The sequence below is a fragment of the Ictalurus punctatus genome, chromosome 1 (assembly GCF_001660625.3).
Source record: "Ictalurus punctatus breed USDA103 chromosome 1, Coco_2.0, whole genome shotgun sequence".
Lineage (NCBI taxonomy): Eukaryota > Metazoa > Chordata > Actinopteri > Siluriformes > Ictaluridae > Ictalurus > Ictalurus punctatus.
Genome location: NC_030416.2, coordinates 3,522,760 through 3,550,538, shown reverse-complemented (window position 1 = coordinate 3,550,538; position 27,779 = coordinate 3,522,760). Strand labels below are relative to the sequence as shown.

The following is a 27,779-nucleotide window of genomic DNA, read 5'->3' as shown; positions in this document are numbered from 1 at the left end:
CTGCTATAGTGACGGATACAGCTGTAGATGCTATAAGATGGCGGCGTTATGTTATACAGTAAAATGTTGAGCGAACTAGCTGGATAATTATAGTTACCTTGTTGTTAAAAACAACAACAACAACAACAACAACATAATATTACAATTTTTTTTCTCGCATTTATTCTGTTGAAGTGCACTGGGAGAAAAAAGGGGAGAAATCAACCATGTCGTTCAGAGATCTAAGAAGTAAGCGAGTTATTTTATTTATATGTACGTTACACAGTGCGTTGCATAAGTATTCGCCCCCATGACCTTCTCTGCATGTTGTAGTGTTACACCCTGAAACTGGAGTGGACTCATTTGGGATTTTATGTCACGTCTGGGTGTTTTGTTGTTGTTGTTGTTGTTGTTGTTCGTAGATTTTACAGAGATGATGCGCGCGCTCGGCTACCCTCGACTGATCTCCATGGAGAACTTCCGGACGCCGAATTTTCCTTTGGTCGCAGAGATCCTCTTGTGGCTTGTCAAGAGGTGATGCATATATATATATATATATATATATATATATATATATATATATATATATATATATATATATATATATATATATATAGCCCTCATATCTATCCAATGAATACCCCCATACACACACACACACACACACACACACACACACACTAGTTTCACATTCAGACATATAGAATGTTAATAATACCAAAGTTTAATACTAAATTTGAAAAATTGAAAATGGCTCTTTAAACATTTTAAAATGGAAACTAAAATACACACCTAAAAATGAAACTGAGTGTTTTTGTCTCACGCAGGTACGAGCCACAGATGGACATCCCCAGTGACATCGACACGGAGTCGGACCGAGTGTTCTTCATCAAAGCCGTGGCTCAGTTTATGGTATTATAAACTTCAATAGAGAGAAGACAGGAGAGGCTGGTGAGAAGACGACGTTTATAGATGTGTGTGTGTGTTTATATTCACAGGCGACAAAGGCTCATATCAAAATGAACCTGAAGCGTCTGTACCAGGCGGACGGCTACGCGGTGAAAGAGATGCTGAAGATCACCAGCGTCCTCTACAACGCCATGAAGACCAACGAGACGGGCGCTGACGAGCCCAGCTCCGACGACCCCAGCAGCAAATTCAAATTCAACCTGGCATCCAAGGTGAGCGGTGTTTACTCTCTAGTTGTGTGTTTGCTTAAACGTTGTCCTTATTGTTATCGTTTTAATTGTGTTTGCGTGTGTGTGTGCATAGATAGCAGATTTAAAGGCAGCGCGTGAGCTCGGCTCCGAGATCACGGCAAAGGGGGCATCGCTGTACGACCTCCTGGGGCGCGAGGAGGACCTGAGAGAGAGCAGGACTGCTGCCATCGCTAGACCGCTGGAGATCGCTGAGGTGGAACGAGCGCTCCGAGTGGCTGTGAAAGACGTCATGGTACACACACACACACACGCGCGCACCCACAGCATGATTCACAGATACCGCATGCCCTACGCAACAGAGTCAAGTGAATGTGCATTCTGATTGGTTCATGTAATATAATATCAATTGAATAGCCTTCTAATTGTCTGTAGGAGAATGTGCAGAAGACCAAGGAGATGTTGAATAACGTGGCGTCCGACGAGGCAAGCCTGGACGCCAAAATCGAGAAGAAAAAACAAGAGCTGGAGAGAAACCAAAAACGCTTACAGACACTTCAAAGTGTTCGGTAACGCACACACACACATTTGTTGTTTGTTTATTTATTTATTTATTTATTTATATTTAATACCCTTGTGGTTTAGACCACGCCCACCACAGATATGGCTATTTCGAGCATTAAGAGATATAAATAGCACACTGACATGCAGCTACAAACTCTATACACTCTGAGATGAGATCATGGTCCTGCGCGCAGGCCGGCGTTCATGGAAGAGTACGAGAAGATCGAGGAGGAGCTGCAAAAGCAGTACGAGACATACGTGAAGAAATTCCACAACCTCTGTTCCCTAGAGCAGCAGCTGGACGAGTACCACCAACTGGAGCAGGAGCGCTTTGAGGTACAACACACTCTGTCCACGTGGACCGAATGCTCTAGACACAGTCATTTTAACGTAGTAAAAAAAAAAGAGCTGTTTCGGTGCTTGGGCCCTGCAAATCGCACCGTCCAGCTATATTAATAGCACTTACTATTATTATTATTATTATTAGTAGTAGTACACACTTACAGTAATGCACTGATACAAAGCTGTAATGATGGCGAACTAAACATAACTTCTCCGTTACGTTTCGAACTCGTTCTACCCATGAAGAGATAAAAGAGAGATATACTTTGTATATATTGTAACCTTAATTTTGACAGGTATAGGTCAAAGGTCAAAAAGATACACATTCTAACTCTCTATATCTAGATCAATGTCATGATCATAAAAATATTTATAGTTATGTTAAATCTGGATCACATCCATTCGTTACCATACATGGTGCGGCCATGTGTTTTCCACCCCACACACGTCGCACACATGTTCTTTCTAACACTCTGTGGTAGGTCATAAAAATATATATAGTTATGTTAAATCTGGTTCACATCCATTCGTTACCATACCTGGTACGGCCATGTGTTTTCCACCCCACACACGTTGCACACATGTTCTTTCTAACACTCTGTGGTAGGTCATAAATATATATATAGTTATGTTAAATCTGGATCACATCCATTCGTGACAGAAACGTTACCATACATGGTGCGGCCATGTGTTTTCCACCCCACACACGTTGCACACATGTTCTTTCTAACACTCTGTGGTAGGTCATAAAAATATATATAGTTATGTTAAATCTGGATCACATCCATTCGTAACAGAAACGTTACCATACCTGGTACGGCCATATGTATTCCAGACACCCCACACACATTGCACATGTTCTTTCTAACACTCTGAGATAGGTCATAAAAATATATACAGTGAGGGAAAAAAGTATTTGATCCCCTGCTGATTTTGTACGTTTGCCCACTGACAAAGAAATGATCATTCTATAATTTTAATGGTAGTTGTATTTGAACAGTGAGAGACAGAATAACAACAAAAAAATCCAGAAAAACGCATGTCAAAAATTTTATAAATTAATTTGCATTTTAATGAGGGAAATAAGTATTTGACCCCCTCTGCAAAACATGACTTAGTACTTGGTTTAAAAACCCTTGTTGGCAATCACAGAGGTCAGACGTTTCTTGTAGTTGGCCACCAGGTTTGCACACATCTCAGGAGGGATTTTGTCCCACTCCTCTTTGCAGATCTTCTCCAAATCATTAAGGTTTCAAGGCTGACGTTTGGCAACTCGAACCTTCAGCTCCCTCCACAGATTTTCTATGGGATTAAGGTCTGGAGACTGGCTAGGCCACTCCAGGACCTTAATGTGCTTCTTCTCGAGCCACTCCTTTGTTGCCTTGGCCGTGTGTTTTGGGTCATTGTCATGCTGGAATACCCATCCACGACCCATTTTCAATGCCCTGGCTGAGAGAAGGAGGTTTTCACCCAAGATTTGACAGTACATGGCCCCGTCCATCGTCCCTTTGATGCGGTGAAGTTGTCCTGTCCCCTTAGCAGAAAAAAAACCCCAAAGCATAATGTTTCCACCTCCATGTTTGACGGTGAGGATGGTGTTCCAGGGGTCATAGGCAGCATTCCTCCTCCTCCAAACACGGCGAGTGGAGTTGATGCCAAAGAGCTCCATTTTGGTCTCATCTAACCACAACACTTTCACCCAGTTGTCCTCTGAATCATTCAGATGTTCATTGGCAAACTTCAGATGGGCATGTATATGTGCTTTCTTGAGCAGCGGACCTTGCGCGTGCTGCAGGATTTCAGTACTTCACGGCGTAGTGTGTTACCAATTGTTTTCTTGGTGACTATGGTCCCAGCTGCCTTGAGATCATTGACAAGATCCTCCCGTGTAGTTCTGGGCTGATTCCTCACTGTTCTCATGATCAATGCAACTCCACGAGGTGAGATCTTGCATGGAGCCCCAGGCCGAGGGAGATTGACAGTTCTTTTGTGCTTCTTCCATTTGCGAATAATCGCACCAACTGTTGTCCCCTTCTCACCAAGCTGCTTGGCAATGGTCTTGTAGCCCATTCCAGACTTGTGTAGGTCTACAATCCTGTCCCTGACATCCTTGGAGAGCTCTTTGGTCTTGGCCATGGTGGAGAGTTTGGAATCTGATTGATTGATTGCTTCTGTGGACAGGTGTCTTTTATACAGGTAACAAACTGATATTAGGAGCACTCCCTTTAAGAGTGCGCTCATAATCTCAGCTCGTTACCTGTATAAAAGACACCTGGGAGCCAGAAATCTTTCTGATTGAGAGGGGGTCAAATACTTTTTTCCCTCATTAAAATGCAAATTAATTTATAAAATTTTTGACATGCATTTTTCTGGATTTTTTTGTTGTTATTCTGTCTCTCACTGTTCAAATACAACTACTATTAAAATTATAGACTGATCATTTCTTTGTCAGTGGGCAAACGTACAAAATCAGCAGGGGATCAAATACTTTTTTCCACTGTATATAGTTATGTTAAATTGGGTTCCCATCTATTCCTGACACAAACGTTACTAGTTATGTTAAATCGGGTTCCGATCCATTCCTGACACAAATGTTACTATACATGGTACGGCCATGTGTATTACACATCCAAACAAAAATATGACACACACAAACACACTTTATTTTCACATTATTTAAAAGGAATTTAAGTGTTTTGTACTAAATTAACATGATTATGAACACAAGTTGTTAAGTTGACAATCATTGTTAAAATTACGTTTTTCCATTTAGATTGTCTGCAGTAGAATGCAGTCTTTTAAACCAGGAAAAATGACTGCCTTTAAGTTTTATAACAATAGTAAGTAAAATCCAGTGTGATTTACATTACAAATCTCATACGTAACATCTCTGCAGGATTTATAGACGTTAAAGCACTGAATGAAATGAGCAATATAGACAAAAAATAAACACTCTGTGTCTACTACTTTGATCTCTCTCATAGAACTATCCACAGTCCAAAGGCTGTGGAGCTAGAAAGCTACGTGTGCGAATGACAAAAAATTAAAAAAAATAAAATAAAAAAATGTATCAATACATGAAATTAGATTACACAATGTAGTTGAGGTTTACATGAATAAGCAGAAATGTAATCATGCTTATCTTTCCTATAGCACAAATGAAAAGCCCTCTCTAGATGAGCAGATTTGTCAAATGAAATTTTTTCCTTCTTATCCACTGCTACGGTAAACTAAAGAGTAGATATTCAAATTACACTGCTAAATATGACTAGCATTAGCTACGTGTACTAGTGCAAAATAGTCCATCAAATGTATTAGCGGGTGTAGCCTATACACGAGTCCACTGCTGGTCATATCACTATTGAGAACATTGAGAACAACTATATATATTTTTATGACCTACCACAGAGTGTTAGAAAGACCATGTGTGCAACGTGTGTGGGTGTAAAACATATGGCCGTACCAGCTATGGTAATGAATGGATGTGAACCAGATTTAACATAACTATATATATTTTTATGACCTACCACAGAGTGTTAGAAAGAACATGTGTGCGACGTGTGTGGGGTGGAAAACACTTGGCCGCACCATGTATGGTAACGAATGGATGTGATCCAGATTTAACATAACTATAAATATTTTATGATCATGACCTTTGATCTAGGTATAGAGAGTTAGAATGTGTATCTTTTTGACCTTTGACCTATACCTGTCAAAACTAAGGTTACAATATATACAAAGTATATCTCTCTGATAAACGAAAAACCGAAGCGAGGCATTTTTACTTTGTTGCGTCATATTATACTTTTCTGTGTCGTACTAGGAAACGGAAAATTCCATGAAAATGATGCAAATCAAGCTACGTGAGGAGGACAGGAGGCTCATGACAAGTGGAGGTAGTAACACACACACACACACACACACACACACACACACATTCTCACAGTAATTCACATCGACACGTCCTTGCACTCAGTCAAGCGCCACTTTTCTCGTTTTAGTGCGAGAGGAAGACTCCGACATGGAGATCCCAGAAGACGAAGGCTCGGACAGCGACATCGAGGAAGGTCGACCGTCCAAACCGTTCCCCCTTCGCCATGCGCAGATACCGGGTACCTGAAGCTCAAACACACACCGCACAGTCCAGCGTGGTCTAACGGTTCACAAACGATTCCCAAAAGATCCGTTTTAGTTTTGTTTTTGTCCAGTTAGTGTTGCTGTAGTTCATTTTTGGCGAGCGATCCCGATTTATTAATTTATTTATTTCTTGCTGTAGGTCGAGCTGGTGGACGTCTCATTGGCAACATGCAGGGAGGCGACTCCGATGAAGTGAGTCAAGACAAAACACGTTGAAATATATATGTATATATAAACTGTATATCTTTTTTTTCCTTTGTCTCTGGTGCGTGGCTTTGCTCTTTCTCTCATTCACACTCGTTCACTCAGCCCAGAGTAAAGGATACGCCGCATCGCCCCGGCTCTCGCCGGAGGCGGAGGAAACGACAGGTGTGTGTGTGTGTGTGTGTGTGTGTAGCAGTTCGCATAGTTATTTAAACCCCAAGAACCCAACAGCCCACTGGATGTCTCTACTGTGTGTGTGTGTGTGTGTGTGTGTGTGTGTGTGTGTGTGTGTGTGTGTGTGTGTGTGTGTGAGAGAGAATGTGCACTAGTAGAACCTTCCTCCCTTTCCCTTACCTGCCGTAAACACGTGGACACTCGAGAGTCTTCCTAGGTCACCTACCCTGATTTTGCGAAGGGCGGAGCTTACAATAAATCCGATTGCACCCTTCAACTGATTAGCTAGCAACCTCGTAACCGTTTTTTGCGTGTCGGTCCCTGTAGTCGGACGACAGCGAGATCGATGTGGACGATGACGACGAAGACGAGGGAAATGAAGATCTCGACGAAGAAAACGACAGTCTGGAAGGCTCCGCCTCCACGCACAACCGACCAACCAGATCACTGCAACCTCAGATCCTGGAGGAGAGTGACAATGACTTCTAACTACTATAGTCCATGTAATGTAATGTAATATTATGCAATAAATTCACACACACGTTGTTACACTTTTTTTTTTTTTAAACAGTTTATTATAAAATGCTTCAGCTGACAGGAATGTTTATTGTATTTTTATTTTTTTTTTAAAGAAATAAACCGCAGTATAAAATATTGTATGCAATATTATACAGTAAGAAATAGAACCATCACTGATACATAATAATAATAAATATTAATCCATATAATTAAATAAATGGTTGTAATTTGTACAGCTTGCAGCTCGAGCGTGTGTGCGCGCGTGCTCTCATCAGATGTCCACCACACACTCTGGCGCGTCAGATCGTATGGCATCCGAAACGACCTTCGCTCCTGACTCGCCAATTCCGTTACCCTGAAGACTGAAAAGTTCACAAATTTAAACATGCATGCAAATGACTCCTCTCTTCTCTCTCACTCACACACACACACAAGTCTTGTGATTTGCCTTCTAATTAGTGACTAGACATCAACAGGTAAAGTAGAACTCCAAAGGTCTACAGACATCTTATAAAAACACTCAAACAGCAGCTGAATTCAGTCGAGGACTGGCAGCCTGCTCCACCGTTCAAACAGAACTAAACACAACAGCATGAGTGTAACAATGCTGAGGAACACTCGGTACTAGCGAGCGGTCCAAGTACGCTCCGTTCCCTCCGTTCGCTTTTCCTCGCGAGCTTGATTTTCCTAACAAGGTCTCTTGAGACACATAACAGTGCAGAACATCTGCGTCGTGACTGGAAATAATGAAATTCATCCGAAAGCGGCTCCGCCCGCTTTCCGTTCTGCTGTTGTACATGATCCCAAATGGATATCCCAGTTATTCGCGCTTGGATCCGTAACCGCCTGCTGTAATCATAACGACACCGGATTCCGGCCACGGATGTCGGTTTTATTCCTGACGCCTTCGATGAACCTCCCGGTATTAATATTAAAACACCGGCTAAGATTTACGGACTATTCACGAGTACGAGCGAGTTTTAACGTTCAGTTCTAAACTGAAGCGCGTAACTCCTAGGCAGGTGCAGTAAACAAGCCTACTCTGTTTCCAGCCACCTCGCAGAATTCCACTGTTTGTCATGGGGCAGATAAACGTATGGGATTATAGGATAAACTACAAAACCAGGCACCATATAAGGCACTTTGGTGATGGAAAATTTCTGATCTCTGTTAACTAGTTACGACGTACCTTATGTGGTTTGTTTTTAATGAACGATCGACTTTAGTCCTTGACTCCCGATCCAGTTCTAGTTCCTCTACTGTATGAATTTTGATAATGATGACAATGATAATGAGTCTTTATTGGGCACGTATACATTACAATACATTGAAATTCTTTTCTTCGAAATACCCCAGCATGCCAGGAAGTTGGGGTCAGCTATGATACAGCACTCCTGGAGCAGAGAGGGTTAAGGGCCTTGCTCAAGGGCCCAACCGTGGCAGCTTGGCAGTGCTGGAGCTTGAACCCTGACCTTCCGATCAGTAACCCAAACGCTTAACCACTAAGCCACCACTGCAAACTGTTAACATCAGGGAACTTACTTGATATAAGTGAGTTGATGATTTCCTCTGAGAGCAGTGGCAATGAAGATGGCTCCATCCATTCCCAAAGAGTTCTCCTGAAGACTACACACAATAAACAAACATGCTTTAAAACAAATAAATCGATAAATAAAATCCCTCAGAGATTTTCGAAGCATTTTATTTCTCGGCGGCTAGCTCAGGAGTGAGGTTCCGTGCATTTGACCAGAATGTTGCGAGTTCGAATCCTAGTACAGCCAAAGAGTTTCTTCCATTAGGTTCTTCGACTGTTTTAGCCGTTCTTTTGTCATAGTATGCACCAGGAGCAGTGTTGATGGTGACATGTCAGAACGATTTAACTATTAGCGGTGAATAGATATGTTCTTCGGTCCATCTGCTGGAGAATGTGAAAATATTGGCACCCTATAAACCTAGTAAAACAACCCCCCCCCCCAAAAAAAACCCCATGTAAAGCCTATGTTCGAGCTAGTCATTAGCTAGCATTTTTCCTACACCTACATCTTCTAGTTGCTTAGCAACAGTGTTCCGGTTACTTTAGCTATGCGATTGGCGAGCATGTCATGTATTCCCAATTCCCATCTTGAAAGCCCCAAAAGTTCCTTTTCGAACGCCCCAAAAAGAACATGTCTGCCATTTTGTAATAATGATTTGTTCGCTGATATTTCAGGATAAGATTCTGTAGTGATTCTCATTTGTATTTCTTTTAGGTAGCAACTAGTACCGATAGTGAAGGTCAGCTGAAAATCCCACGAGAGCTCATTGCAAGGAAAAACAGGACAGCGACGCAAGTCCTGACCGTTCTCGCAAATCAGTACGAGCATAATTTCATCTGGTTATAACTTTCATAATAAATTGTACGTCGCTTAGTATATTATAAAAATTACTTTTCAAACGCATTACTATTTATTATAATAGTTTCGTTTTGAAGCTAGTGTCAAGGTATCAAGGTATACTTACAAATGGTAGCATATTAAAAAAATGTAAATAATATTGCACAGCACACTACTCACTTCAAACTTCTCAAGCTACGATTGGTCTTCAGCGCGCTGGAGAGAGCCTTGGCCCCGCCCATGCCGATGGAGTTACCGCGGAGACTGATCACAAGGTGAGAACAGATTTTATTATTTATTTTAAGATGACGCATGACAGCAAATTAAGTATACAGATTATGACTGCGATTGAGACGGACTCACTCGAGCGTGTGGAGGCTTTGGTTGACCGTCAGAGCTTCAGCCAGAGCCACAGCACCCGCTTCACCCGCCGACACACCCTGAAGACTACACACACACACACACACACTCTCGTACATTCTTCAAGGAAGACAGGAAGTTGAAATGTAGGCCTTTTCCTGGAACCTGACCTATTTCTAAGGCTTACTGCCAGACCACACGCTGCACTTTTACCTGCTGTGTGTGTGTGGGCATGTTTTTACATCTTAGTGGGGACCAAATGTCATTGATGACCACAAGGATAGAATTGTTTGGCTTGTGCCTACAAGGAGTTTTACCAAAACTGCAGCTTTAATGAAAACATCTTATTCCAAATAATAAGAGCCTTCGGCTCTTATTATTTGGAATTAAATTATTTGTTAATTATTTGGAATTAAATAATTTTCTCAATGGAAGGTCCTCACAAGGATAGTAAGACAAGTGTGTGTGTGTGTGTGTGTGTGTGTGTGTGTGTGTGTGTGTGTGTGCGTGTTTAACTTACTAGAGCACCATGAGAGAGGAGTTAACCTTCAGCGCGCCTGCCAGTGAGACGACACCATCATCACCCAGAGCATTTTCCTGGAGACTACACACACACACACACACACACGCAGATTAATGCACACCCTCGATCAGCCAATCAGAAAGAAGAACTATTCACAGTAGTAACACTTTAGGCACCTATTGTTCCATAGGAGTAACAATACCAGGACAAAAATGAAACTAGACTTGGATAGAGATGGCTCTGTATCTACTCACTCCAGGAGCTGGATGAACGTGTTGGATTGTAGGGACTGAGCTAGAGCTTTAGCTGCACCAGCCTTCATGAAATTCCACTGGAGACTAACACACACACACACACACACACACACACACACACACACACACACACACACACACACACACACACACACAAACAGTTAGAGAATGTGAATCCTGCAAAACTAGTGTTTCTTAAGATGCGGGACAAATGTGTGTGTGTGTGTGTGAGAGAGAGAGAGAGAGAGAGAGACTCACTGCAAGGAAGTCAGAGCTCTGTTGACTTTCACTGCTGCCGCGATGGCTTTCACACCTTCATCATTAAGAAGATTCGCTGTAAGACTGACACACACACACAAATATATTTAGAAATCCCTGGGGCTGTCCCAACAAACTTAGAATACTACTGAAATTTCACAGAAGGGAAAAAAAAAAATCCCACTGTTTAAGATTCCTGGATTTTTTGCCCGATTGAGCTCTGTGTCTTGATGTAGGAAAATGAAGTACTATATTTTCTTAACTAAAAGTTGTTTTTTGTTGTTGTTGTTGTTTTTGCTGTCCACTGCAAGGTACACTTACATTAGCTTAAAACTAACAATGTTAAAAAGCCTGAAAAATCCATCGCAGGGATAAAGTTGGACGAGTGTAGAAATGGAAGAAACCACCACCAGTAGGGGGCGCTGTAGTAGAGGAGACTAAATGAGCAAAATCACAGTCTTTATTTACCTCGTGTTTCCTTTTTTATTTTTTGTTCTGCTCGTTAATTCAATTGGCTTCTATTTCACATAAGCGTAAAATCAAGCAATAGGACTCTTTACTATAGGAATACAGACGGAAATCTGAAACATTAAAGTTTACGATACGGTAAAAGAGAAGCGAGGAATGTACTCACTCAAGTTCCCGGAGTGTGTGGTTCTCTTGTAAAGCTCGGCCGATGGCTCGAGCACCTTCAACTCCGATGGAGTTCTCCCTAAGGCTACACACACACACACACACACACACACACACACATAATATAGCATAGTACTGTTTAAAATGAAAATCCAATTTACATTAAGAGGACCCCAATAATATCAGATTATTTCAGGTTTTCCTTTAATACCCTAATTATTACCCTTCATAAATGCCCAGAATGTCTCATAAATGTCTTACACTTTCCTTTTTAAATGAAGAAATTTGTCCCTGGTGTGCTTGGGATCATTGTCCTGCTTAAGCCGCTGGACAGATGGCCTCACAGTTGTGTGTGTTTGTATATATATATATATATATATATATATATATATATATATATAGTATCTCACAAAAGTGAGTACACCCCTCACATTTTAGTAAATATTTGATTATTTCTTTTCATGTGACAACACTGAAGAAATGACACTTAAGGGGTGTACAATGTAAGGGGTGTACTCACTTTTGTTGCCAGCGGTTTAGACATTAATGGCTGTGTGTTGAGTTATTTTGAGGGGACAGCAAATTTACACTGTTACACAAGCTGTACACTCACTACTTTACATTGTAGCAAAGTGTCATTTCTTCAGTGTTGTCACATGAAAAGATATAATCAAATATTTACAAAAATATAAGGGGTGTACTCACTTTTGTGAGATACTGTGTATATATATATTTTTAAAAAAATACACTTTTCATCGTGAAACCCAACAAAACATGTCACACAATTTCAGGTTTTCCTTTTTAAATTTGGACCCTGATCTGGAAGGAGATTAAAAACCCGTGTGTACACACATACTCACTTGAGTTTAGTGAGGCCCTTGTTGTAGCACAGGGCTTGAGTCAGAGCCTTCATCCCCCTGTCACTAACAGAGTTACTCCGGAGGCTGATGGAGACAGAAAGCAAGCGATCATGAGCGATGTGGAGTTAAAGCTGACATTTACAATTGTGTGTACGTGTGCACGCGTACATAATACCTGAGAGTTTGGAGTGTATGGTTGACTGCTAGTGCTTGAGCCAACGCTAGTGCGCCGATATCTCCCAAATGATTTCCAGACACACTGAGATAAATGCAAATGTTCCATTATAATCAAGCATGCACGTGAACAGAAAATTGAATACCTTTAGTAGTAGCTTAATTCATGACGTTAGTTAACACTGACAAACGTTAACAAAAATCAATCAAGTAATACGAATATAAATTATACCTTAGTACACCGTTAATACTTTTAATAGCAAATACATTAAAACATTTATTCTGAGCATATTCTATCCAGGACTACAATTGTTCCCATAAAACACGCTTAAATTGGACCTAATTAAAGCAAACTGGAATATGTAATACATATAAAATGGCTAGAAATGCTAGTATAATAAAAGAAAACTGTAAGTATACTTGATGCTTAATTTACTTTGCTGCTTCACGAGTATACATTAGCATACTTTGAGAAAACTTCAGCTTAAATACTTGTTATTATTATTATTATTATTATTTTGCATAAGGGCAAGCACGACCAATCTGAACTTGATTAATACACTGGTTTAGCGAGTGTATCTAGCTTGATCTAGTAATTAATAAACAGCGTAGAGTACACTCTAGGTGTTAACGCGTTAAGATTCTCTTAATTAACGAACATTATTCACGCCTATATTTACATTAACTCGACCTTGATTTTCAACATAAAAAATCATAATAACATAACATTAATAATTCACAGGTTAGGTTATTAACGTAATACCGACATTAAAAGATGCTCGTTTTAACCTACCTTAGGTTTTTGTCTTTATTAGACCGAGAATAACCGCATAAAGTAACATTACCATGACTTAGCGTACTATAGATGTAAAATGTCAACACATTAAAAAAATTAGCTCAACGTGTAGTCGGGATTTTAATCAAACATCAGTTAATACAACTGGCATGTACTGAGCGTGTATTTGTGCAGAATTTACGTTACGCTAATGTGTTTAATGATGATTGCTTGATTCATTTTCTATGACCGCACAACTATCATGTAACACGAGCTGCGATACAGATGTTGCTGTTGGTTTCTCAGTTATGTGGTAAGCTGCTTTTTTCATCAAGAGAGAAAAAAGAGAAGAAGCTATAACATAAGTGTTAACAGGAACTAACTTTTTACATTTTTTTTAAAAAAAAAAACAAAAATGCCGATTGTTGACAAATTGTCATGGTATAAGAGGAATTCAACACTTTTTGGCATGCTGTTACAGGACAAACATCAACTTCAGGGTGGTAAAAAGAACTCCTCTTCACGCTGGGCATCGCACCATTTCACTGTTAATTAATATCCTGTAACAGCATGCTCACAAATGTTTTATTCCTTACCCAAGTGAACCTTAATGTGAAGTGTCACAAAAGCATGTTTCATACTTGAGGTCTTGTAATATCTGGTTCTTTTTGAGTGCTTCTGCAATTTTCTTCACCCCCTCTGGGCCTATACTGTTCTTCTTAACACTGAAACACACACACACAAAATACATTATAACATAAAAAAAAATTCTTGAAATTAATTAAGGGAACATTATAATGCAATTTCAATGTAAATGCAACACACACTTACTTTAGTGTGGAGAGTTTTCTGTTTGACTGCAAAACCTCGGCCAGTGCGTGAGCTCCCTCGTCCCCTATCTGGTTACTTTGAAGACTAACACACACACACACACACACACACAAATATAAATACACAACAACACTGTACAGTTATATTTACTCTATAGATTTAGATCTTGTGTTCAGTTTAGTTTAGATTACTGCCAATATTTCATATTACAAATGTAACACTGTCCAGGTTTTTGTGTCCTGAGGACATAAAATGTAATATACAATGTCTATATTAGTATACACTTGCATATCTATAACGTCTACTGTATTTCAGTGGAACTCACTTGACTGACACGATAACCTGGTTCATCTTCAGCGCATCGGCCAATGTCTTTGCTCCTTTGGTGCCAATGTTGTTGCCATGGAGACTGTTAATAAAAAAAATGTAAAATAAATAAAGAGGCCATGTGTCGGGACAAATAAAAGCTGGACGAGCCACGAAGTTAGTATATTATCTGATTTTTCACTCTCAGATCAGGTCCAAGTTGCACATAATGAAGTTTAGGATGAGGGAATTGGATAAAATCCAATCCAATGACTTTCTTGTGTCCCTATGAATGATGCTTGAAATCACTTAACTCAAACATCCATTAGTGATGGCACAGTAGGTATATATATATATATATATATATATATATATATATATATATATATATACACACACACACACACACACACACAAGGTTACACTGAACACTTACTCCAGTGTGGTGAGAGTCCGATTGACCAGAAGAGCTCGACTCAGTGGCTTGATCCCCTTACTGCTAATCGAGCTATCTGCCATACTATAGCGAGAGAGAGAGAGCTTAATGAAACACCAGAGAGTAGAGATATACAGTATATATATCTATACGTACGGTTCAAACATTGTACCTTAGTGATTGAATATGACAGTCTTTGGCGCTTAGCAAACTTCCCAGGAGCTCCATTGCATCGTCCTTAAATTTATTATTTTCCATCCTGAAAAATGCACACACATGCAGTAAAATGCAAACGTTTGCATTCCCTTAGGACAAGACAAAGACAATGAAGACATTTCATATAAGACAGATGCTCAATCCGTATCACAAATAACAACAAGTAGAACTCGACACCAACGGCATGAACGAGGATGCCTCCAGCGCCTTGTTGCTGTGACCTTGACCCTGTTTGGATTACAGTGATGATTCCATGTAAATCCTACGAACATTTAACCATTGTTCTTGAGGTACCTCGCTAACAAGAATCTTGGATGGACGGACTGACTTTCTATACACAACCCACAACCCCCTTGGTTACCCTGCCAGACATAGTCCGTGTTTTGCCCAGAAACCACAGGGATGCACCACACTTCACCATATAAACACAGTCCCCTCCAAAAGTTTTGGAACAGCAAGGCCAATTCTATCATTTTCGCTATACATTGAAGACATTTGTGTCAGAGATCAAAAGATGACTATGAAGCAATAGAGCAGAATTTCAGCATTCATTTCCTCATATTTACATCCAGATATCTTAAAAAAAACTGAGAACTTGACAACTTTTGTTTGAACCCACACATTTTTTCAAGAACATGTGACCGATAGGTGTTTCTTGCCCAGGTGTGTCCTGTTTAAACAATTAATAGCCCTGAATGTCTTCTCTTGGTTTGAGCCCTACGGTTTCCCCTGTGAAGACTGCATTTGTTGTTAAAAAGGATAAACCAACTTGAAGACCAAAGGAGTTGTCTATAGGAGAAAAGCAAGCCATTTTGAGAATCAGAGATCAGAGGTATTCCACAAACATTGGGCATAGCCGATACAACAATCTGGAATGTCCTGAAAATGAAAGAAACAGCTGGTGTACTAACAACCAGACATGGAACAGGTCGGCCATGGAAAACAACCAAAGTTGATTACAGAAACATTGTGAGAGCTGTGAAGAAAAATCCAAAAACGAATGGTAGTGTCATCACCAACAACCTCCATAGGGCAGGGGTGAAGGTATCACAATCCACCGCTTGAAGAAGACTTTGAGAGCAGAAATATAGATGCCATACCACAAGCTGGAATCCACTCATGAGCAGTAAGAATCAGAAAGTCAGATTAGAATTAGCAAAGAAATACAGAGATGAGCCACAAAGGTTCTGGAACCAAGATGAACCTCTACCGAAGTGATGGAAAGGCCAAAGTGTGGAGAAATAAAGAATCTGCTCAAGATCCAAAACATACAAGCTCATCTGTGAACCTCATGGTGGAGGTAGTGTCATGGCATGGGCTTGCATGGCTGCTTCTGGAATTAATGCTTCTCATTAATCTTTATTGATGATGTAACTCATGACGGTAGCAGCAGAATCATTTAAGAAGTTTAAAGGAACATTCTGTCTGCCGATTTACAGAGAAATGCATCCAAATTAATCAGGAGGAACTTCATCATGCAGCAAGACAACGATCCAAATCACACTGCCAACTCAACAAAAGACTTTATCAGGCGGAAAAAGTGGAAGGTTTTAGACTGGCCAAGTCAATCACCAGACCTTAACTCAGTTGAGCAGCATTTCACCTCCTGAAGAGGAGACTGAAGGGAGAACCCCCGTAAAACAAACAAACAACTGAAATAAGCTGTAGTAAAAGCCTGGAAAAGCAACACAAAATAAAATAGAATAATTTGGTCATGTCATTTTGTCACCTGCTTGATGCGGTTATAGAAAGCAAATATCAAGTGTTATTTACTTTAAGACTATCTGTCCCATTATTTTTGCTTGCCTAAAAATTGTATGGTCTGCTATAAAAAGTGCCATGTTCTAAGTAGTTTAACACATCTAGATGTAAATATCAGGAAATTAAAGTTGATATTCTGATCTATCATCTTATATTATATATATTATATGTTTTGATCTCAAAAACAAATGAATTCATTGTAGAGCAAAAACATAAGAATTGGCTCTGCCTTTCCAATACTTTTGGAGAGGACTGTATATACAGTGTATATATTTGCAAACAGTGAGTGTTTTTTCTGTTTGTTTTTTTTGTTGTTCTGTTAAAATATTGTTAAAGTACTACCTTCATATTGCTATGGTTATATTTCATCCTAGTACATACTGTACTGTACTGGTGATTAAAGTTAGTAATATGAAGTCTGGTGTGAAACAAGCACAGCTCAGAGTGTTTCATGGTTTCCAAGAACGGCTAAGTGTGAAAAATGAAATGTGTATGTGAAAACCGCTATTGATAAAAATTATATGTGTGTCTGGGTGTGTTTGTGGTGGGTGTGTTTGTGTTACCTCAACTTGCTGCAGTACAAGAGCTGTGGGAGTAGTTGCTTGAGAGAGGCAAAGTCCAGGCAGTTTGAGAGGTGTGTCTCATTGGCACATGACTCTGACACCTGCAGGAGATATGCTAGCACTGCACAAACCCCACCCTTCAGCTTCCCCTGTAGTCTACAGCCAGTCAGATCCTCCTCCACAGAGCGTATCCACTCCCCCTGCTGTAGCTCTGCCAGGCAGGCGACTGTAGCTACACTACGCATGCTAACCGCCTCGCCTCCTGATCCTGTCACTGTGTTCTGGAGCAGAGTCATTGCCATCGTGCGCTGGGTCACCTGCTCTTCTCGGCTTACTCCCAAAGCCGCACCCAGCAGAGCTCCGGCCGCCGAGGACAACAGGCCAGAGAGGAAGCGCATGAAGAGGTCAAGTTTGCCGTTAGTCGACGCACTAGTTTTCTGAAGCGCAGCACGATAGTGGTTTTGGAAGCCAATTCGTGGCCATGAAACGCTGCTCTCGGAGAACAGATCAAACATTCCACGCCGTGAGGACACATAGTAGAAGAGCGCGCCTAGAAACTCCTGCACAGAAGTGTGTACAAACCGCCATGACACCGAATCAGAGGACCAGCTCTGCTCACGTTGAAGGATCCGATGTCCCAGAGATCCTGGTGGCGGAGGGATGTCAATACCATAAGTTCGTAATTCGTTCTCAAGAAACGTATGACGTTGGCGCAGCAGACTGTAAAAGGCCAATCGTCCGAGAGTGCCCAGCGGCTTCCGGATGCTTCCGCCGGATGGATCTGTGGAAGAGAGACGTGGCCAGCAGTAGAGGGCATATACCTCTGTCAGTGTCCGTGGGAGATGTATATCCTCCAAGTCCATCCCTACAAGGTGGGACAAGGTGGTTGTAACAATGTGACAAATGCAAGGCACTGAACAAAGAATGAGCAAGGGTTTCTGGGATCTCAGATGAGCCCATGTCTGGCAAGACTTGTCCTCTGATGATTGCGTTTCAGAATCCGACCGAGTGGGCTGCTGGAATTGTGTGTAAGAGTTCTCTGGCACGTGTGCATTTTTTATGTAATCCTGAATCTGATCATGCAAAAAAGGTGGGACTTCCGTCACACGATCCACCAATCCCGCAGGTACTTTTGCCCCAACTCCAGGCCTTGACAAAAGCCACAGTGATGCCCTTGGTAACAGGTTGCCCCTGATGATGTTTGTGATAAGATCGGATACCGGAAGCTCCCGACGTGTATCTGATGTAGCCGGGGCCTCTGAGAAGTCCAGAGGCAAGCGGAATTCTTCCAACCCATCAAAGATCAACAGCACTTTACAGACATGACTGTTCAAAATCACATCAACGTTATCATATGGAACAATCAATCGAAGCAACCTCTCAAGTGACAACCGTTCAAGACTGCTCAATTCCCAACACGCAATAGGAATTGCCAAGCTTAAGTCTTGGAATATCTTCCCTGAACTCCATTGATGGATGAATTTGTGCACCAATCGGGTTTTCCCGCTGCCAGCCACTCCTACCGTCAGTGTGACACGAGGGGCGGTGCTAACCCTCGTCAGCGGAGCGAGGAGTTTATCTAGTCCCAGTGGACGACTGTGCATAGGTCCCACTCCTCTGTTGACTGACACTTGAATGAGATCATGCTCTCTCTGTTGCAGATCAGACACACCGTCGACCAGTAACAGGGCAGGTCCAGGGGTTTGATTGGGTGCTTGGTGGGGTAGAATCTCAGTGTCCTCTTGGACTTGCTGGAGGAGGCTGTCTTTATGTTGCTGAGCAACAGTGTCTAAAAAGAAAGCAGAAGAGAGACCCGTCTCTAAATAAAACTACGTTTACGCACATAAATATTGAACTTAAACCGTTGCCTCTGAATTCGCAAGTTGATCTTGCACACACTCACCATGCAGAGTTATGAGGTTGTACAAATCCGGATGCGAGTTCTGCAGGTAAGTCTGGAGGGTGCTGCCCTGCGGATCACCTCTGAACAGCAGCTCAATCAACGCATGCACTTTATCCTCCAGAGATCCCGCCTCTTTGATAATCCCCACTCCTTCTGCGCTCAGCTCATCCGACTTCCTCATGTGGTTGACTATGCCCACCAGTAACGGGTCAGTGATGAATCGCTGCAGTGATTTCTGATTCTTACGCAACCAGCCAGCATCTGATTGAAACAAACACAGCACGATGGGATTTAATCTGTGATATTACATCATCCTTGTTAATAATGACACAGGAAACCGAGTGTGTGTGTGTGTATTTTGGTTTTTACCATCCATTTTTTTGCGAGTTCCTGATTTTGGAGTGGATTTAAGAATCATGTAGCAGTCGTCCTGCCAAGGAATTTGAGAGTTCCTCTCCATCCCAGTGTACATACTGTAGGTGTTCATGTGATTGTATGTTTATTAGATGTTAAACGCCGATTTCGCGGTCACCCCTTTGACCCATGTCTCTGTTTCAAAGGAAGAGTTAAAGGCATGTTAGAAATTTCACTTAATAAACAATGTATTAGAGTCGTACATACAAAGTCAATGAGATACCTTTATTTAGATCCACTTTAAAAGGTGTTTCGTGGATTTGGAAAATGCACAACCATTACAAGCAGAGTAACTATAAATCTACAAAAAAAACAAACTACAAGCTATGTGGAGTACACTGAAGCTACGTTCATGGCTGATGTTACCACTTTTGCGAACTATAAATAACAAGCAGTAGTAGTTTAAGTACTAGGGTTTTCTCTAAGGAGATTTATTTCATATTTTGGAAAGAGTTTTCTGTGTCGGCGATTTGTAACGGTCAGGTTTCCAACATGGGAAAGAGGGCGTTGTGGTTGGGTACTCGGTTGTTGATTATTTTCCTCTAACAGCGCACTCTTAAAGTGATTTATGTTTAAATGTCTCCGTTTATCATTCATTTTATTATCCCGTAACTATTATTAAAAACAGTGAACCGAATAAGGACGCGTGCCGAACGGACGGTCGGGTCCATAAGTATTTGGACAGCGATACAATTTCCGTACTTTCGCCTCTGTACACCACCACGATGGATTTCAAATAAAGCGATCAAGATGAGATTGAAGAGCAGACTTTCAGACTTCATTCAAGGGGTTTAACCGAAAAAATATATACAGTGAGGGAAAAAAGTATTTGATCCCCTGCTGATTTTGTACGTTTGCCCACTGACAAAGATATGATCAGTCTATAATTTTAATGGTAGATTTATTTGAACAGTGAGAGACAGAATAACAACAAAAAAATCCAGAAAAACGCATGTCAAAAATTTTATAAATTAATTTGCATTTTAATGAGGGAAATAAGTATTTGACCCCCTCTCAATCAGAAAGATTTCTGGCTCCCAGGTGTCTTTTATACAGGTAACGAGCTGAGATTAGGAGCACACTGTTAAAGGGAGTGCTCCTAATATCAGTTTGTTACCTGTATAAAAGACACCTGTCCACAGAAGCAATCAATCAATCAGATTCCAAACTCTCCACCATGGCCAAGACCAAAGAGCTCTCCAAGGATGTCAGGGACAAGATTGTAGACCTACAAAAGTCTGGAATGGGCTACAAGACCATTGCCAAGCAGCTTGGTGAGAAGGGGACAACAGTTGGTGCGATTATTCGCAAATGGAAGAAGCACAAAAGAACTGTCAATCTCCCTCGGCCTGGGGCTCCATGCAAGATCTCACCTCGTGGAGTTGCAGTGATCATGAGAACAGTGAGGAATCAGCCCAGAACTACACGGGAGGATCTTGTCAATGATCTCAAGGCAGCTGGGACCATAGTCACCAAGAAAACAATTGGTAACACACTACGCCGTGAAGGACTGAAATCCTGCAGCGCGCGCAAGGTCCGCTGCTCAAGAAAGCACATATACATGCCCGTCTGAAGTTTGCCAATGAACATCTGAATGATTCAGAGGACAAGTGGGTGAAAGTGTTGAGGTCAGATGAGACCAAAATGGAGTTCTTTGGCATCAACTCAACTCGCCGTGTTTGGAGGAGGAGGAATGCTGCCTATGACCCCTGGAACACCATCCCTACCGTCAAACATGGAGGTGGAAACATTATGCTTTGGGGGTTTTTTTCTGCTAAGGGGACAGGACAACTTCACCGCATCAAAGGGACGACGGACGGGGCCATGTACCGTCAAATCTTGGGTGAAAACCTCCTTCCCTCAGACAGGGCATTGAAAATGGGTCGTGGATGGGTATTCCAGCATGACAATGACCCAAAACACACGGCCAAGGCAACAAAGGAGTGGCTCAAGAAGAAGCACATTAAGGTCCTGGAGTGACCTAGGCAGTCTCCAGACCTTAGTCCCATAGAAAATCTGTGGAGGGAGCTGAAGGTTCGAGTTGCCAAACATCAGCCTCGAAACCTTAATGATTTGGAGAAGATCTGCAAAGAGGAGTGGGACAAAATCCCTCCTGAGATGTGTGCAAACCTGGTGGCCAACTACAAGAAACGTCTGACCTCTGTGATTGCCAACAAGGGTTTTTAAACCAAGTACTAAGTCATGTTTTGCAGAGGGGTCAAATACTTATTTCCCTCATTAAAATGCAAATCAATTTATAAAATTTTTGACATGCGTTTTTCTGGATTTTTTTGTTGTTATTCTGTCTCTCACTGTTCAAATAAATCTACCATTGAAATTATAGAATGATCATTTCTTTGTCAGTGGGCAAACGTACAAAATCAGCAGGGGATCAAATACTTTTTTCCCTCACTGTATATTACATTAACCATTTAGGAATTACACCCATTTTTGCAGAGTCCCTCCATTTTTACAGGCTTGTAGAAGTCTTACACACACACACACACACACACACACACACACACACACACACACACACACACACACACACACACACACACACACACACAAATAGCTGCTTCATTTCTGCACACGCAATGCATGTGGCTTATAACACACTTTGTGCTTCTACAGGCTTTTGCTGCTCTTGGGATGTCAGCGTATGCATGCAGAGCATCGCAGCAGGGGGAATGCATTCAAGACGTTCAAGACCCAGACAGACGCTACCTCACAAACCTCACAAGCCACATGCTTTAACAAACACCCGGTTACCAAGGAAACGGCACGACTTTTCTTTAATACACATCCACAAGCATGCTGAGCACATAACGATCGGTACAGCGATCAACAAATGACGTGATTATTGTCTGACCCGACACCCCTGTACTGGCCAGATAAAAATACACTGGTCACAAGCACGACAATTTTGTCACGGCCACCTATGTTCTCTTAATATACTTCTCGTAGAAGTATAATAAGCTGGTGTATGACTATTGTAGTCATCTTTTGCTTGTAGATATGGTAATAAAAACATCCCATTAACATCGGCAAAGAAGTTAAACAGAATCGATCATTGGGTTATCAAAACAGTTAATACAAAGACTAAAAGAAAAAAAAAGATATCCATCAATTAAGAAATGATTTATTAACCACTCGATTATCACATGATGGAACATTATCTTTTAGTTTGCATTATTATTTTTCAGTCGTTTACATATTTGTTTTTTTTTTTTTGTACCAAATTGTTGATTTGACCAAATTTGACCAAATTGTTGATTTGTTTACGTTAGTTTTTTTTCTTTTGCTTTATTTTTCCATCCATGTGTTCATTTCTTTATTGGCTCATTACTTGATTACTGATTTATACGAATGGTGTCACAACTTTCTTTCCTCACTCTTTAAACGAGATATTTTATGTCGATGTTGCTTTTTTCATCACGGGTCTGAAATATTTGTAGGGTCAGTGAATAAAAAATTTAATACTTTACATTCCCTTCAGTGCTGTTCAGAGACACAGTCAGGAAATGTCACAATTTTGATTTCAAGCAAAATGAGGTTACAGAGTATAGAAATGGATGAACAAATAACTAAGTTGTAGTTTTCGTGCTGTATTATATTACAAATAAGCATGAATTTGACACTATTAATTAACAGTATTGTTGTTTGTTTGTTTTTTTCCAGACAGAGAATATCAGAAGATAGAGCATTTCAATCAGATATAGTTTGTCTCAAGAAGCAATTTTTTCTACAATTAAAATGATGAATTCATGCATAAATTATGATACAAGCATAGCAGATGAGTGCTCCTTAGATTTTCATTCAAACCATCAGTATGTTTTTCTTACAGGAAAGCATAGCAAATGAACAAAAAAGTGAATTAAGAGTATGATAAAGTTTCACAAAAATTGACAATGGTGCTTGAAAGTTTGTGAATTCTCTATATATCTGCATAAATATGACCCAAAACATCAGAGTTTCACACAAATCCTAAAAGTAAACGAAGAGAACCCGATTAAACAAATAAGACAAAAATATTATACTTGGGCATTTATTCATTAAGGAAAACGATCCCAATATTACATCTCTGTGAGAGGCAAAAGTATGTGAACCTCTAGCATTAGCAGTTCATTTGAACGTGAAATCAGAGTCCGGTGTTTTCAAGCAGTGGGATGACAATCAGGTGTGAGTGAGTGCACTGTTTTATTTAAAGAACAGGGATCTATCAAAGTCTGATCTTGTTTGTGGAAGTGTATCATGGTACGAACAAAGGAGATTTCTGAGGACCTCAGAAAAAGAGTTGTTGATGCTTATCAGGCTGGAAAAGGTTATAAAACCACCTCTAAAGAGTTTGGAAACCACAAATCTACATTCTGACAGATTGTGTACAAATGGAGGACATTCAAGACCGTTGTTCCCCTCCTCAGGAGTGGAACTAAGATCACTCCAAGAGTGAACTAAGATCACTCCAAGAGCAAGGCGTGTAATAACCCGCAAGGCCAGACAGGAACCCAGGGGAACTTCTAAGCAACTAAAGGCCTCTCTCACATTAGCTAATGTTAATTTTCGTGAATCCACCATCAGGAGAACACTGAAGAACAATGGTGTGCATGGCAAGGTTGCAAGGAGAAAGCTACTGCTTTCCAAAAAGAACATTGCTGCCTGTCTCTAGTTTGCTAAAGATCACATGGAGAAGCCAGAAGGCTATTGTTTTCTTTTTGGTTTAGATGAGAAGCGTTATGTTTGGAGAAGGGAAAACACTGCATTCCAGCATATGAACCTTATCCCATCTGTGAAACATGGTGGTGGTAGTATCATGGTTTGGGGCAGTTTTGCCGCATATGGACCAGGACGGCTTGCCATCATTGATGGAACAATTTCTCGAAAAATTCAGGTTTTTCTAAATTCTTGTTAAGTCTAATAATGTATGATTTCCTCAATATATTTTTCTTCAGGTTTCTTGCGTATTGGCTATTTATAGATTCCAGTGGAATATGACCGTAATAGCCACTTCATCATCAGGTGTCAGACGGTCCAAGCTGCACAGCAGGGTTTGAACTTTCGGTCGTATCTGCGGTGGAAGCTGAATAGTTCAGCATTCGGTGCAAGACTGTCTGAGTTCTATATATACACACACTACCATGCTATAAAAAAAGCACAACATTTCAGACATTCATTTATGTACCCTTGTGTAATTTCCTTCCTCCTTCTCTAAATAAGCTTAAAGTGAAGAGCAACTGACCCTCTGTGGTTTATAAAAAGAATATGTCAAGGTTACTTCTAAGGTTAACCCCCCCCCATAAGGTTGGGTAAAATCAATTGAGAATAATTTGAAAACCTGAACAAATTATTTTAAAATTATACACACCCTCTGAAATTATTATTGGAACGGTGAGGCCAATGTTGAACAACTTAAACCCCGACACCGTTTGTTTGAACCCACCCATTTTTCGAGCGCTCAAAAAATACTGGAACACGACAGGTGATTGACGGGTGTTTCTTGTCACCCAGGTGTTCCATGTTAGATCGATTATTTCAAGAATGAATAGCTCCGAATGTCTACTCTTGGTTTCGGCCCTGGCTTTCACCTGTGAAGACCAGAGAGCTGACCAGAACCATTGCACAAACATTACGCATAGCCAATACAACAATTTGGAACGCCCTGAAAAAAAGAGAAAGAAAGCTGAACTCCTACGCTAGCGGCAGTGTGTCAGGATAGCGCCCAAAATAAATAAATAAATACAATAAATAAATAAAAAAAGCGGTTGAAATAGCGACTCCACTCTAAATGAAAATGTGGCCTGTTTGAATGTGTACTTCACAACAGTAGCATGAAAAAAATCCATCTTTATAGTCAGAGAGATATCGGTCATGATGATTTGACAAAGAAGTGACTAATACTGAAGAACAGATCGAGAGTTTCTCTCAGGTTTGAGAAGTCCTCCCTTACACAGTTGATATTCGTGCTGAAAATCTCAATGTTTACACAGCTTTTGTAAGTTATTACTGCAAAGATAAAAAATTTTATTTGTTCGCCCTTGCGGCGTAGCTGGAACGAGCGTAATGGTTTAATGTTACTGAGCAGGAAAACAGTTAATGTAGAAAAAAAGCCTACAGATGAATGAACACCGACCGGCGAAGTGGAACAAAGATCGTGCGATGTTACATCAAACGCTCGAATTTGAGAGTGAATAGAATTCTAATGGAAATACCGTAAGCATTTATTCGAAATTTGGTCCAAAACAATGAAAACATCAAGAACCAAACCAAAAAAATGAATAAATAAATACATACAAAAGGGGTCCAAGACACCACCAGTACCCCACAGTTCCCTCCTATAGGCACGCACACACACGCAGAGTACTTTAAGAATGCAGTATTCTAACTCTCACCTTGTGTAGTTGTGTGTATTCACTCTTTCGTCTGCGATCATGTTTTTGCTTTTATTGCTCTTTCTGCATTTCCGAGCACACATGCACCAACACCCGTCTTGTCTGCCTCTTTCGCTCTTTTCTTCCTGTCACACCTCGCTCTCTTCCTGTGATGCAGATAGAACTTTGACAAAGACAGCAGCATCTTTGCGTCACGCACTCGAGTGCGCACGACTTCACTTTAGCAACTAGTTCACCGCCTTTACCTGCATCATCTTCCCTTGTGCATGGCCACACACACACAAACACACACAGTCTACTTTCATATGCAGACACACACGAGGCGTCTCTACATATTAACTCTGTTCACACTTGGTTTGTACGGGCTTTCAGGAAAGAAAAAAAAAAAAGTTACAAACTGCACGTTGTTGTGCCACGTCTTTGAAAAAATTGGCCATGCTTGATAGACAGAGTGAAACAGAGTGCACAAGCGTCTGGCACGCAGCAGGAAGTGCTTCTGAGAGAACAGGAAAAGAGACAGGCAGAATGAGACACGGTATCGGATGATGTTTCTGAACAACCTGTACGCACTCTGCTGGGATTTTCATACACACGACAGTCTGAAGCGTTTTACACGGAATGGTGTGAAAAACAACAGCAGCAGCAAATGAATAAAAATAAAAAACGTATTGTTTTTGACATGCTTTCTGCTCAGCATGGTTGTAAAGAGCGATTACTGGAGTCACCACAGCCTTCAAGTCAGCTCAAACCGGTCTGGCCAAAGATTACGAGTTAAATCAGTTACAAAGATGTGGTTGATTTAAGATGTGGTCGATTTTTTTTTTAAACCGGTCGGTTTAAATTATGCTACTAGTACGGTTATATTATGGGAAAGTATCGAGGGCATGTACAAACAAGAGTAATAACTGCAGAGTGGGATAAAAAAAAAAATCATTATATATATATATATATATATATATATATATATATATATAATCAAAACAACCAAACAGTCCAGAGCACATCTCTAGTTGAGACCCATCATGAACTGGAGCGATGTAGCTGAGGTTGAGGAACTGTTCGAACCAGAAATCGCACTTTTCTACCACTGGGTTTTAAAATAAACCCATCATAATTTTGTTTACTTTTTCAATTCTGTAAACATCTACACAGGATGTGCCTACGAACCAAGTCCGTGTTCCAAATAATATCCGCATACGCACAAGCTCAGGGTTAGACGCAACAATATTCTCGGTTAACGTGTTAACCTTGGCCGGATTGAAATATGTTTTGGTGCAGATCCAGGCGGATGTAAAAACGGATCGGTTCCAGCGTTGGACCAGATCTGAAGCGAATACTTTAATTCGGTCTGGTGTATGTTTGTTGCGTGGCAGGAGTCCACCGACTGACCAGAAGCAAGTAGATGATGAAAACACTGGACACAGCGCTGGAGTTAGGGCTGCATTTAAACACTCGGCAGGTGTGTAGTAATTCTTTACTCTTTTAAAAGTTTAAGTACAAGCTTTCAGTTCTTAAGGTCAAGTAAAGAAGCATGAAAATAATGCACAAGAAAGAATCAGTGGCGAGAATGAAGTCAGAGTACACACAGTGGTATGTATTATAGAGTAGAGTTAGACATGTGAGTGACTGAAAGCTGATTAATGAGGACCAGGATTTAAAAAAATAAATAAATTTT

At 40.8% G+C, this 27,779-nt stretch overlaps 2 protein-coding genes across 3 annotated transcripts; one reads left to right on the top strand and one right to left on the bottom strand.

The window, feature by feature from the left end:
• On the top strand, nt 1–8,383 carry cluap1 (clusterin associated protein 1). Of its 2 annotated transcripts, XM_017471351.3 has the most exons (12): nt 1–228; nt 402–513; nt 807–891; nt 978–1,160; nt 1,252–1,431; nt 1,572–1,705; nt 1,895–2,036; nt 5,866–5,938; nt 6,044–6,154; nt 6,319–6,371; nt 6,885–7,060; nt 7,313–8,383. In XM_017471351.3, the coding sequence occupies exons 1-11, from the start codon at nt 207–209 to the stop codon at nt 7,044–7,046; spliced, it is 1,257 nt and encodes a 418-aa protein (XP_017326840.1). In that variant the 5' UTR covers nt 1–206; the 3' UTR covers nt 7,047–7,060; nt 7,313–8,383. The 2 variants fall into 2 exon arrangements, with proteins under 2 accessions (XP_017326840.1, XP_017326831.1); XM_017471342.3 differs by having other exon boundaries at nt 6,885–7,322.
• On the bottom strand, nt 7,110–26,986 carry nlrc3 (NLR family, CARD domain containing 3). The gene is made up of 19 exons (XM_017471314.3): nt 26,105–26,986; nt 19,671–19,850; nt 19,302–19,562; nt 17,399–19,187; nt 15,031–15,117; nt 14,859–14,942; nt 14,442–14,525; nt 14,117–14,200; nt 13,927–14,010; nt 12,512–12,595; nt 12,337–12,420; nt 11,478–11,561; nt 10,844–10,927; nt 10,586–10,669; nt 10,329–10,412; nt 9,812–9,895; nt 9,629–9,712; nt 8,619–8,702; nt 7,110–7,438 (listed from the first exon to the last, which is right to left on the bottom strand). The coding sequence occupies exons 2-19, from the start codon at nt 19,786–19,788 to the stop codon at nt 7,348–7,350; spliced, it is 3,438 nt and encodes a 1,145-aa protein (XP_017326803.1). The 5' UTR covers nt 19,789–19,850; nt 26,105–26,986; the 3' UTR covers nt 7,110–7,347.
• Nucleotides 26,987–27,779: the final 793 nt, after the last annotated feature.

Bases quoted from the DNA above. Each gene is read 5' to 3' on its own strand.
- cluap1 (XM_017471351.3), top strand. From the start codon at position 207: ATGTCGTTCAGAGATCTAAGAA. The intron at 1,432-1,571 runs GTACACACACAC...AATTGTCTGTAG, and splicing joins TGGCTGTGAAAGACGTCATG to GAGAATGTGCAGAAGACCAA. The intron at 6,372-6,884 runs GTGAGTCAAGAC...CGGTCCCTGTAG, and splicing joins AGGGAGGCGACTCCGATGAA to TCGGACGACAGCGAGATCGA.
- nlrc3 (XM_017471314.3), bottom strand. From the start codon at position 19,788: ATGAACACCTACAGTATGTACACTGGGATGGAGAGGAACTCTCAAATT. The intron at 11,562-12,336 runs GTGAGTATGTGT...GTGTGTGTGTAG, and splicing joins AAGGGCCTCACTAAACTCAA to CCTTAGGGAGAACTCCATCG. The intron at 10,413-10,585 runs GTGAGTAGATAC...GTGTGTGTGTAG, and splicing joins ACGTTCATCCAGCTCCTGGA to TCTCCAGGAAAATGCTCTGG.